We start from the raw sequence: 14,462 nt of genomic DNA, 5'->3' as shown, positions 1-14,462 counted from the left end.
CAGACGCCAAAAAGTGTTGACCTCATTTCCGGCTAAACAGAAATGGCTGCAAAAAATTGTAGGTTACGAAATAAGAAATGAAAGAAACTTGAAACGAGACACTGTTTCCGCAAAATTTATTGATTTATTGATTGATGTCGATAGATATATATTTATTTATTTATTGCAAAGCTCTCACGATTGTAATCGTCCTAAAATTTAGAAAAAACCCTCCACTCAGTATGTTCTGTGACATTGCCTTCAAAGTGATGTTTTTAGGTTCGTCAAACATCTAGTTCAATAAGACATTCAAACATCCCATATTGCCGGTAGATCAGTTTTGACTGATTTGATTTGTAAAAAATGAATTCGTCTTTGAACTACCAGACTAAAAGGGGTCATTTTCTCCTGTTTGACAAGTTTTTGCTCAAAATTTTGAAAAGAATGTCTCACAGAATGCAGATATTTTGCTCTCAAAAATGAACTAGCCTTGCCCTTGGTGGACGCAATTTCGAATGTTTTTGGAGGTTCACTTATATAAACTTTTTTAAAGGGAAAGACCATGTTGTGAATGTCACAAATATCGAAAGTAATCTGTTTAATATTCATGAAAATTAAATTGAAACAAATTAATTTCCTTTCTTAATTAATAAATCGAGATTTATAATTAGGAAATTTGAATTTCCTGTACCTATGGGCGCCACCATGACCGGTTGAACTGTGACGTCACGAAGTCGGTTTGTAAAGTGAAAGTAAATAGGTAATTGATTACAATGTCCGAAGAAATTGCAAATTTTGGACTTTTCCCCTCTAATTTCAACCCAAAATAAATAGCAGAAGAGATTGAAGCACAACATGTATAAGCAAATGTCAGACATCATTGACAAACAACGGGATTTGCAGCCAGATGACTAATATTTGTAAGGAAAATCGTATGGCTACTTCCGAAGAATGTTCGTGTTGCTGTTAAAAAAACTTTTAGAACATTTCTCCTTTATCATTCGTACAATCGTAAGCTTGACAAGTCATCGTGTTTTGGTGATTATATAAACGTGATCGTAGAAATATTTACGGAATATTCTTTGTTTATATATTATTTGCAGTACTTGTATCAGTACCAAATCGACTTAGTGACGTCATGAGCTAATCAGAAGCTATCGGTAAAAATCAATAAAATCTGGCTATGATCTTCCTTCAGATAGGAGAGTTCTGCATGATGGCAATCCCCTTATATTTCAAGGATTTAGAACTTCGCATAGCCTTGATCATTTTATAAAAGCGCATTTTGCATTAAAGGTTATTTAATTTTGTTTATGTGGGTATGATTTATCATAAGAGCCCAACTTAATGCAAAGGTGGTCTTTCCCTTTAATAAAGCTTTGAATTTTGTTATTGTCTGTGTGAACTAAGATATACCCTTCATCATTAAATTGAATGTATGAATTCTAATCTTCGGAACCTAGCGTAATATATATTGGTCAAGTTTGATGACCTATTTTTTGCACTATTTTGTGATTTTACGGAGACACAAATGCGAACACCCTATAAAACCATTTAAAAATATAAGAATAACAAAATAAAGATTTACTTGATGTTGAATTTTTATCCTTCTATTGTTTCATAATATTGTCGTCTGGCTGTTAAGAGATTAAACATGTGAAATACACATTTTTCTAAGGTAAACAATGCAGACAAAAGTCAGCCATTTAAACATCATTATGTAATTGCATTCAGATTTCAGTAGAGTCTAAAATATGTAACCCGTACCCGTACCAACCTTTCCCTGTACCCAAATAATGTTTTGCTAAAATATTCACTCTCACGGTATGTTAAGAACCAAAAATTGCATGAGATGTGAAAAAGTCTGTTCCAATTCATTTTCTTATCAAGAAAATAATGTATATTTTTCTGATATTTCTTGTTTGACCGGTTTTCTGAAGTCAAATTGTCTAAAATGTGTAACCTGAAGTTACCTAATCCAACTATTTATGGACTATTTTTCACTATTCTGTCCGATTTTTAAGTGTTTCTAAAATCGTTAAGAGGTTAAATCTTCATTTGAAGACTTTGGATAGTTTTGAAAGATTTGATATTGTTTTAAAAAAAGAAGTGATTGAGTTTGATTTCTGCACAGTACCTAGTGTCAATCCCCTTACCAGCAAAGCATGGATACGATCTTAACCAAAATGAAATACAAAGTCTCTTAAACAGAGTCTGATGCGATTTTAACTTATCATTAATGGAAATTTTGATAATATAATGTTCTAATGTTAAATATACATTGAATTAGCAAAGATAACAAAAAATGATTTTTGGGTATGGGGTTACACATTTTAGACCTTTTGAAAACAGAAAATCAAATAAAATCAATTTTTTTGACAAACATTTTACAAATCATTAATTCTAACCTTACCATCATGTCATTTTGCAAATACATGTAACAACTTTCAGCTGGAAATAGGGTTTGTAAGTCTTGTTCAGGTTTCCTTTCCTTTACCACAATTTCCAACGTAGAACGTATTAAAAACCAAAGACTGGTCTGCTTTTAATTGTTTACTTCCGGGTACTCGAAACGCTGTATAACAATGCAAAATCTTCTATTTTATGTTTTTTCTTAATATTTTTATCATGCAGAAGTAGATATTTGGCATTTTATCGATATTTTTTACACAAAAAGATGTTTTGCCCTTAACACTGAACTCAACACTCTCTAAATGACATCTCCATGCTTTTGAATGGAAGACTAGGACCCATTCTCGTGAAATCACAGGGTCACATGACGAGACTTACACACCCTATAGCAAGTTGTCAAAATAGTATTTGGGTACAGGGAAAAGTTGGTACAGGTACAGGTACAGGTTACACATTTTAGACCATACCTCAGATTTCTCAACTAGGCTCATCCTGTGATCTTATGATGTGTAAACATTGGAAGAAACTCCTTATTGTGGGTGGATTTTTGACATTTGATGGGTTATTATGATACCCTGGATTTATATATACTTAGAAATAACAGTTTAATTACATAGGGATACGTACCTTTCATGTATTAACAGTTTTTTTATAGGAGAATCTACCAAAATGTCTTTATTTTTCCTTTTTTTTTTCGTCGTCTGCGAATATCTACAAGTGCGCATGCAATTTTATTTCAAGAATACCCATGCTTTTTCAGGGCTTAATCTAGGCATCATGGACAAGGAGAAGTTTTGGTAAATTCTATTTGAAAAATTACAATATTGACATTTTTGTCTATGTAATCTATTACAAAAACTTCTCCCTGTCAAAGAAAAAAGGGAGAAGTGAGCACAAACAAGGAGAAGTTTTTGCTCATTTCTCCTTCTAGATAAGGGCCTGCTTTTTCTCGGTAATAAAAGCCCAAACACCACTTTTTTCTGAATCTTTGAAAAAAAAACAAAAAAATTAAATAATTGCAAAAATGGTTGGAAATTGCGTCCGGTAAGGCTATTATACAATGATTGTCATTGAGGAATAAAATTTTGGTGAGCAGATCACTGAGAATTGTTTTCATGTATTTCTTGAAAACAACGAGTTCTACAGTACCTGAACAAATTCATGTAACATAAATCGTCATCAGTCATAGATCTGTCAGACAGATCCATTAAACTGGTGTTCATATCATGTTACCACAGAGTGGTCAATATATTTAACAGATTCCATTGTTTTGTTTGCCAATTTTTACACATATTTACATATGCAATAGATTTAAACATCAATTAATTACTTTTATTTTACATTTGTTTTACACATGAATTAACACTGTCACTTGCTCCAAATAACCCAAGATTTGTCTCCAAACAACCTTTTTATGTCTTTGAAACTATCTGATTTTAAATTGTGACATCATTAATCTTTAAGTTGATAGAGAATTCAGTTAAAAATCAATGGGAATATATTATTTTCGCCAATGGCGTCCACATCAGTGTTCATTCCAGACCGTGCCCTTGCGGCATTGGCACAGATATTTTATGCATAGCGCACAAAAAGGTGGATCTGATTTCTGATCTGATCGGATTTTTTTTTCATTTCCATGTCTGGATGCGTATCCGTCATTTAAATGCCCATTCCATAGTAAACAAGTAAAAGTTATAACTTTTCACAGGTCAAAAACAATTTAATGAAACTTCAGGCGGTGTGCAGGGGACACAATTATTTCCCCTGATCCTATTGACGGGACCCAGTAAATTTCAGATCAGCTGACTGACTGAAAAAAACGGACATGGCTGGTGAACATGGGGTCAAGAATTTCAAGTGAAGAAGATGAAATTGTTCATTGTCCATGGGCCTTGGCTGGGTTGGAAAAGATCCTGATAAGAACAGAAAGATTGTGAGTGGAGCTGCAACATCCTATTGATTTACAGTTTGAATCAAGACAGTGCCATAATAAAAAACAACATATACTAGTATTTCTTTTTATTCATTTGGAGTTAATATATCTCTGTTACCTCTTACTTAAAATGAAACTATAAAGTGTATACAAACCTGAGGTTAACTTATTTGTTGCTTGAATCTTTCCTGATATGTAAAAATGTCCCCTTATGATATTGCCATACTGGCCCCCTTTATTCTGAAAATGACCCCCTGCTTTGCTGTCAAGGGGGCCACTAGCCCCCTTTTGCAATTTTCCGGAATGAACACAACACATTTGACTACATCTATTTTTTACAAATACAATTTGTTGATTTAATGTCATAAATTTAAGGTATATTTAATATGATATTATAATGGAGATTCTTTCCAGTGAAAATTCGTAAATTCGCATGAATCAATCATCCATCATTTTACAGGACAAAATAATTTTTTAATTACAATGAGATCGGTCACTGGTCATTAGTTATTGATCCATCTGTGATCAATCGGTCTGCGATCATCAATCCATCAAATAGTTGTGCTGATTTTCAGGGACTTTACTCTCTAACCACTATACTAACTGACAATGTAGAAACTAGAAAACAAATTAGTTTAAGGGGAATGGATATGATAAATATGTCAAGGAGACAAAACACCCCAAGAATTCATACAATTATTTATTTTGTCAGCCCTGTTATATTATAATAATTACCTTCCAATACAGTTTTTATAAAATGTCATGATATATGAAGACACTGACCAATTTTCATTGTCTGAAATGTCTGTTGGCTGAATTATCAGTGTTCGGCGGGAATTATGGGGAAGATGACTTCGTTTTCAAACACTTCAGCATCATCATTTTGAAAGAAGCATTCCATGAATTGTAGTCTGTTCGGCTATCTTCTATCTTGGAAACTATGATTTAATTTGTATATAATCACTGAAGCAAGCAAATAATCTCAAAGAAAGGTTTGGTATTGCAATTGCAATAAATGCTAACAGTATACGAGTATACCAAAATAAATTTGCTTTATGCTATTTTTTAACTCCTGAATGAAGGTACAAATTGAATTGGGGTGTAATATCACTAAAGCCCCATTGCTTTCTGTGATTAATTCATCTATTTTAGATGTAACTTACTTTTTAAAAGTTGGTTAAAATAAGCTTTTGTTCTGAAAATTTGACAAAACAAGAAGTTATAGATCTAGGCTCTAAAAAGTAATTTTCTACATCTAAGTAAAAAAACTGGTGTTCTGTGTGTACACAAATGTACCTAGTATGAGAAGCTTTAAGATGATACTAAGTTTGTATTTACTGGCTAATCACAAAAAAATATACAATGCATCCTAATAATTATTTTGCTTTCTGGTATGTACACCCTTAGTTCCCCTAAATTGTGGTATTATGCCTTGGTAATTTTCAGGCAAGGTTTGGCATTTTTTACTAGTTTTTACTGATCCATACTATACTTCTTACATAGTAAGTTCTTGTCAATACTGGTGGATGGAAATTTTGCAAACAAAATTTCTGTCATTATTCTTTATTTTTTGTCCCATTTATTTTTCATATTGGTTCAGTAATATTAAATTATTTGGTCAAGGATATCTGTAATGAGCTGAGGTCAGCTATTTGATGCCCAGTTTGCTAGTTTGGTGATTTATTATTCAGATAATTGTTTAAAGGAAATTCATGTCTTGAAATAAAAAGCAAAAGTCTCCAGAAGTGAAAAATCCATGAAGAGGCTGGCCATTTTGAGCCTGTAATGTCTATATTTGCGCAATAATTGATTTGTATTGGCTCTTTTAGTTTGATATTGAATGAGGAAATTGTATACATATTTTTACACAACTGGTTAATAAAACCATTTATGGAGGTATTTAAATTAATTTTACTAATTAATCTTCTTCAGTCTTCTATCTGAGTTTTGATATTCAAGGAAAACCTGTGAAGTATGCACATATAGTATAGAGGAACTTAATTCTTTTTTTATTATTTAATGTAAATTCACTATGTATTTTTTTTAACCTTTAAAAATAAGGTGCCTCAAATGGGAATAAATTGGACTAGATACAGTTCATTATTACCTGTAACAATAGTCTGACACATAGGTCTTTCATATACGATCTTATTTATGTATTGTATGTATATGTACAGAGTACTAACAGTTTTGTTCGTTTCATTTCCAGTAATGCTGTTAAAAGGAGGCTACAGCCAGGCCATTAATCTCCTTTTGAAACGGCAAGCTCCATTAACAGTCAAATGTAGAGAAGTTGCAACTGCACAAAATACTAGGTGAGGAATTGTATTTTTGAAGAAAAAGGTAAATCAAGTGATATTTTTTGTTCAAGACTTTATAAACAGTCCTCATATATTACATAGCAAGATCTTATGAGTTATTCAAATAGAATTTGAGCCCGCAAAGAAACCATAAAACCATCTGGTTTTTATGAAGCTTTTCCTAAGCTTATAGTTAATTTTGGTTTTACTCTTGTGGGTGTAATACACACACATATAGCATTGTTCATTATGACGATTATTACATGTATACAATGTATCTATGATGAAACCAGAGTCTACTCCTTCTGGCTAAATTTTTATTTATTCCACATGTTTCTTGGGGTATTTATGTTTTCCACCAACCGTTAGTATTTATGTGATTTTTTTATTATGTACGGTAAGAGAGCTCACAAATTCTTTCATAAAAAAAAATCCTGAAAATTTACCCATTCAAACCCATGAAACTTCAAGTACACAATTTTGAAATATTTTTAAGATTTATTCTTTTTCAACATGTATATATTATTCAGCACACCTGTTGGATCAGAAGAAAGTCCTTTGGAGCCAAAAGAAAGACGCCCATATTCCCCATTTACTCCAGAGACAAAAGGCCAGTGGGCAGTAGCACGTTTAGATGATGCTTTAAATTGGTGTCGAAAGGTTACATTTTTTTTTATTAATAATTACTGTTTCTGCTAAACAATTATTTGCTATCCTTTTCAGTTCAGTTGGAAGAATTTTACTGATTTTTAGCTCACCTGGCTGTAAGCCATGTGAGCTATTGCCGTTACTTGGTGTCCGTCGTCATCGTCGTTAACAATTTCTTCTAACATCTTCTCCTCTGAAACTATTGAATAGATTTGCCTGAAATTTATAATGACTGTTCCTTAGAGTATCCTTAACACAATGACCATTTGGATTTTTAATCGGTTAAAAAACATTGCAACCGTTACTAAAAATAGAATATAGGGGTCAGACAGCAGATTTTTGCATATATCTCAAAAACTGTCTGGTTTAGCCAAATTCTGACGTAGGTAAAAGTATTCAGCCCCATTTGGATTTTTGATCTGTTAAAAAACATTGCCGTTGTTACTAAAAATAGAACATAGGGGTCAGACAGCAAATTTTTGCATATATCTCCAGAACTGTAAGGATGGGCCAAATTCAGCACGATGAGATCTATCTGTGGTAAAATTTTTATGAAAATCTGTTGACCCTTGTTGGAGTTATTGCCCTTTTTGGACATTTTGTGCTGTTTTTGATGTTATTATTTTCAAAAATCTTCTCCTCAGAAACTTATGTATAGAATTCAATGAAAGTTGGTATTTTCGTTTTTTAGGGTATTCTTAACAAAATGACAGTTTGGATGTTTGATCGGTTAAAAAAACATGGCGGTCGTTACTAAAAATGGAACATAGGGGTCATACAGTAGTTTTTTGCATGTATCTTCAAAACTGTTAGGTTTGGCCAATATTTTTCAATTGCTGAAATATCCTTATTATAAGGTCTATAAAAGTCTCTAGGGATCATTGTTGTCAGATGACTCCATGTAAGGGTTATTGCCCTTGAGAGTTGAAAAATAACTTTTTTTACAGTTTTCAGCCTATATCTTGAAAACTATGATAGATAGAATGAAACTTTCAATTGCTGAAATGATTCTTATTATAAGGCCTACAAAAGTTCCCAGGGATCAATGTTGTCAGACGACTCCATATAAGAGTTATTGTCCTTGAAAGGCAAAAAAAATATGTTTTTTACAGTTTTCAGTCAATAACTTGAAAACTATAATACAATGTAGATAGAATGAAACTTTCGATTGATGAAATGATCCTCATGATAAGTCCTACCAAAGTCTTCATGGAGTCAAAATTGTCGGACAACTTCTTGTTAGAGTTATTGCCCATGAAAGGTAAAAATTTAACCAGGTGAGCGTTTCAGGCTCCTGGGAGCCTCTTGTTTTTTTTTTGTTTTTTTTTTTAAAGATTCTGGTTCAAAATTTTCATTGTTAAAGCCATTAGTCCATATACAAATATAACCTGGCTTTGTACAATGACGTCATTTATGTTGATCGTTCTGCAATTCAGGATTCAAATAATCCCAAACATAATAACATTTAGATTATGAATCAATTCTTAATATTTGGACTGTCACACATTAGAAATAACCTGGTTTTGATCAGTTTACACTATATTTTGTATAACAGGTTAAAAATTAGAACCATTCCTTAAATGTCTAAATAGAAAAAAAAATGCAGTTAATGTGTAGAGCATGTCAATCAATTTTGTTGTAATAACTAAATTTTTCATAACGCAGTAAAATACATAAGTATTAGGAAAAATAATGTTTTGTGGCATAAGTTCATTGTAATCACCTTATAATGGTTATACATTATTTAATAAAAATTTCTGAAGATTGTTAATTTTGTTGTTTCTTTGGTGTTTTTTTTTTAGATATATTATGTAATAATGAATGTATTTCCCAAATATGAAGTTGTTTCTTTGATGTGGACACCTATTTCCTTTCCCAAAAAAATTACTGGAAAGTGAACAAAAATTACAAAATTGACAGAATACAAATTTATCTGAATTCTAGTCAACTTCAAGCAATTCTTTTGTCCTTATATTGCTAGAATGATCAGAAGACTATATGTTTTCTTGTTTTTTATGGATTCAAGTCTCCATTATTCAACTCTTAATGTTAAATTCTCAGTTGTATTTAAGGCTAACATGAGCCTCCTTTATACTATTAAAAATGTTTCACCTTATGCTGTTTCTAGGAAAATGTAAAAATCTAGTTTAATCTCAGCATTTGACTGATTTTTTTTTCGTTTGTTTATGGTTCAGAATTCATTGTGGCCCATGACATTTGGCTTAGCCTGTTGTGCTGTGGAAATGATGCACTTTGCAGCTCCTAGATATGATATGGACAGATTTGGAATTGTGTTTCGTGCCAGTCCAAGACAGGCTGATGTGATGATTGTTGCTGGAACCCTCACAAATAAAATGGCACCAGCATTAAGAAAGGTATATCTTTATACTAATGTAAAAAAAACTTCAGTGGTACAATGGCATCATGCTGTCACCATTGCCTTATGTCAAGACAATAACTTGGTTTATAAGTAAATAGATTTTTATGAAATTTTCCACAAGGTGAAACCACAAAAAAAACACTGGAATTGATTTTTGTGATGTCACTTTAAGTGTGGGAATCAGGGACCAGAAATGGACCAGAAACAAGTATTTTCATGGTATACATACAATACTATGTCTTAAAAGTAAATGGATCTCTTTGAAGATGTACCACATGGTGCCATACGAGGAAAAGGATTCTGCGTATGCCTTCTTTCAGGTCGTCATTTGCTCTCTGTTACAAAGTTTGTGCTCTTTCTACTGTATCAATTATATTTTTCGTTGAAAAGGACTGAAAATTCACACAGGTTTTTAGTACAGGGCTTAGATGTGATATAAACATTAAAAATTTTAAGCAGAATTTGAGAAAAACATACATATGCATCAAGGGTTTGGAAATATTGACAGCCCATGCCAGTCATTTTATCAAACTTCAAAAGATATTTGTGTCAGTCTTTTTCATGCTCAGATCGAAAATAAACATAATAAAAGTTAAAAAAAAAAACTATTTTATGTAGTTATTTTAAGATAAATATTGGAATTAGTGTTATTTCATCACATACTCAGTCTTTTACAAAATATCATAATGAGTGAACGAGAAAATGCAGGAAAATGATGGACTTCGTCAATCTTTTTCTTAATAAATCAAGTAATAAATGTATGAAAATTCTCTGAGTCACTTCAATTAATTCATACACACAAAGGGGCTGCATGTGTACCATTGATTCAATTATGCAATCAACTTATCAGTTACAGGTAAATCACTGACACAGGGGATTCTTGTTGGCAAAATTGACACACACCTGTCAGTTAATTTTCAGTAAACAATTAGGATACAGAGAGACAGGATGTTTATACACCAATAAAACCACACAGATTGTAATTTATAAGGGTTGACAATTTTATATGTCGGATATTGGAAAATGGTCATTTGCAAAATTTCTCGGTCAGTGTCCAGCATTTTTTACTGTTTCCGGACCCTTGATATGGATGTGTGCAGGTGGTTGCTTGCTTACCTAGACATTTTACAAAAACAAAGTTCCTTCAATTTTCTGCTATGGCAGCTTTCAACAATGGAGGAAGTTTATTCTTCTGACAAGGACCTGCTTTGTAACAACTTCCACTACAGATAGAATTTTAGTGTCCATGGGTTAAGAGATATCTGTACTTTTACTGTTGCGAAATGGGTCCTTTCAGTAGATTTTTGTGAAGATGTTCTGATGCCACATGGATAATCCTACTCTTTAACAGTCAATAAAAAAACTCTAATATTTAAATATTGCATTAGAATTAAAATATTATGAATGTTTTACAAGATGACTTATAAAGTCTACAATTCAATGACTTCAGAAGTATTCCTGTTAGAAAAATAATATAGAGGATCACAATCTTGGAAAGATAGCACTTTAGCTATAAAAGAAAATAATTTGAGCATACAGGTACATAAACCATTTCAAAAATTAGAATTAAACACCAAGGTTGAGTGATAAATACAGGCCTTTCTATATTCACCTTCATGGGGCAGCAAAGAGTATTTGCAGCAAGTGGGAATAGCACTAATTTTTATAGATTCCTGATTATAATATAACCCGTATACCAAGAGTCTACTGATGAATGGTTATTTATGTCAGCTTGCCTTGATAAACCATCTGTTTTTGCTATAACAAATTCTACGTTTACTTTTTACAGGTTTATGATCAGATGCCTAACCCACGATGGGTAGTCTCCATGGGAAGCTGTGCCAATGGTGGGGGATATTACCATTATTCTTACTCGGTTGTACGAGGATGTGATAGAATTGTTCCTGTAGATATATATGTACCTGGTATGTAACATAGAACATAATGCTATTTAAATGAATTGTACTTAATAATTGTATCAAATGTTAGTCTGTATATTGTATACTGCAATCAATCCAAACAAATATTTGAACATAGTTGTGAAAGGTGTTATGTTTTGGCATGTCCATCAGTCTGTCCATCTGCCTGTCCATCTTCTTTCTATCATCACAACCCCTCGCAAACTGCTAAATAGAGTTTCATAATAAATATGTATAACACAATATTAGTTGTGCATATCACCAGGACTTTCAATACCTCAAACACAGATTTATAGTACTTTTAACATAGTTTTCAGAAGAAGACTTCTGAAGCATCTTATCACTGGATCTCCTCTCAAACTATAGAACATAATTTCACAAAACTTGGTAGGTAGTAAGGACAAACTCTGAAGCTGTGCATATTACTAGCAAATATTGATTCCTTGTATTAGTGGGAGTTTTGCCTCTTTGAACTGAGTTTCCAGAAATGCCAATCAAATTAAAGTTAGATCCATCATTGTTCCATTCAGTCACTATAAGTAGGATATCACAACATTCTATTGTACTTTCTGTTCAGATGACCCTTTACATGCAGTGACTGTATAGAACAATTGATTTGTTTAATTTTAATTAGGTTGTTGAAATACACTACTGATATTTGCATCATCAATTATTGAAAATGTCTATCAATCTGGGGGTGTGAGGTATATGAGCATGCACACTAAATTGATTGTTTTTTTGTAGGTTGCCCACCCACAGCAGAAGCTTTATTATATGGATTTTTACAGTTACAAAAGAAAGTAAAACGTAATACAAGATTGCAGACATTTAGGTACAGACAATAATGTGTATGGATATTGAGGAGAAAATCTGAACAATGGATCGTGTGTTGCAGAATTTTAATGTTAATAAATTATCTGAGGCCTACAATCTCTGTTATATACAACATGTACCAAAGCCCTGAGGATTCTGATGTCTGACATACAAAAAAGTAAAATTATTTTGTTTTTAATATGAAAGTTTGTAACTGAACAGCCATTTTCAAGCAATCTGTATTTAAAAGAGTAAAGATCGCTTTATGGTGGCAAATATACAATGGTGATGCAGGTCCAGACATGTAATACCCATATTTAACTAACTAAAATATATGGTAAGAATAATGTTTAGTGTTAGGACCACAGAATTTTTGTGGTTGTATGGAGAGGATATGTAGCGACAAAATATACTGAAGCATCAATAATAGAACAATGTTGATGCATCAGATTCTAAGTACATGGCATAAATGTAAAAACAAAAATCAGGGACAATCTACATACACAAAATAGTAAACAGAAATCGATAAATAAAACTGAAGATAAGGAAAACAAGACATCACATACAAAAATAAAGCACTTAATATAAAAACTCCCACAACAACAAAAATGGGATTAACATCAGGTGCTCTGGAAGGGTGAGCATTTTCTGTTCCACAAGCAGCACCTGTCACATATATTTCAAGTAAAAAAAAATTATAAAAATGTAAAGCTACAATAGTGAAGTTCATCTAATCACTGTCAGACGTCAAGAGGTCCCAACAATAACAATGGTGCAACTCCCAAGGTGATATTTAATTTTACAAAGTTTCATGATATAAAATGTATGGAAGTGGTGAAAATTGTCCAAAATAGACATAAAAGGTCACCTTTGAAATACATTAAACAACTAAATCCTCCAATGCTGAATTTGATAATCATGACAATAAAGCTTAGCGAAAATGAACTTACCCAATAACAATGTCTTAGTTTTAATAAATTTTAAGGCCTTCACAGGAAAACTCTGTTTGTGCCATAGTTAAGTACTTGCAATTGAGTAAATGTGTTTCTTTTGTTGTTAGTCATAAGATCTAGCTATGTGGCTCCTCTGAAACGGTATGTCAAAGGAGCTACACTGAAGAGTGTCAAGTTCAGCAGGTTGTCAATCTGGTACGACTGGAAATCCCATTATTTGACAGTATTTGTGCTCTACAAAGAAAATCTGTATACAGATCACATATTTGACAGTAATTGAACTGTCTGAAATGCTCTGTTGGCTTGAGATGTTGATATAATGCTGCTAAGTAAAGGTAAGTTGACAGTTTGAAAATTAAAAATCGACAAGTTTGTCATAAAGTTTCGATTTCGATAGTAGACTTACTGATCATAGCCGAGACAAAATTTGATGACACCTATCCAGATGCTTAATTTAAGTTGGATCACAACCACCTCTGGTGGGCAGATAGCTCGGCCCATGGTGGAGGTAGCCGCATACATGAAATCTGTACGGCAAGCCAAAGTGGACAAAAATCAATATTTTGAAATATTAGAAAATGAATTTCTAATGTTACAAAATCATTTTTTTTTTTTAATATTAGATAAGATTTTTTAATATTAGAAATTCAATTTGTAATATTAAAAATTCCTGATTTAGTAATATTATAAAATATCACACAGTTTATAATATTAGAAAATGAATTTGTAATATTACAAAATCAGTCACATTTTTTAATATTACAAAATGATTTTCTAATATTAAAAAATCATAACTGAATACGACAAATCCATTTTCTAATATTAGAAAATCAATTTCTTATATTAAAAAATCGGTTTTTAATGTTAGAAATTCAATTGAACTTTTAATATTAAAAAAGTGTTTTGTAATATTAGAATTCTGATTTGTAATATTAGAAAATGAATTTGTAATATAAAAAAAATCATTTTTTAATATTAGAAAACACTTATTTTCTGATATTACAAATTTATATTCTAATTTTACAAATTCATTTTCTTATATTGTAAATTCATTTTCTAATATTACAAATTCCTGATTTAGTAATATTATAAAATATCATACATTTTGTAATATTTCAAATTGAA

At 31.8% G+C, this 14,462-nt stretch overlaps 1 protein-coding gene across 1 annotated transcript; it reads left to right on the top strand.

Annotated features, from left to right (window-relative positions):
- Window position 1: 1 nt before the first annotated feature.
- LOC148622230 (uncharacterized) lies at window positions 2-12,501 on the top strand. The gene is made up of 6 exons (XM_088571926.1): window positions 2-58; window positions 6,534-6,639; window positions 7,155-7,284; window positions 9,468-9,647; window positions 11,442-11,577; window positions 12,316-12,501. The coding sequence occupies exons 1-6, from the start codon at window positions 43-45 to the stop codon at window positions 12,414-12,416; spliced, it is 669 nt and encodes a 222-aa protein (XP_088428052.1). The 5' UTR covers window positions 2-42; the 3' UTR covers window positions 12,417-12,501.
- Window positions 12,502-14,462: the final 1,961 nt, after the last annotated feature.

The sequence above is a fragment of the Perna viridis genome, chromosome 3 (genome assembly GCF_037379345.1).
Source record: "Perna viridis isolate PV_CMFRI_1.1 ecotype Kerala chromosome 3, ASM3737934v1, whole genome shotgun sequence".
Classification (NCBI taxonomy): Eukaryota; Metazoa; Mollusca; class Bivalvia; order Mytilida; family Mytilidae; genus Perna; species Perna viridis.
This window is presented reverse-complemented; position numbering and strand designations above follow the sequence as displayed.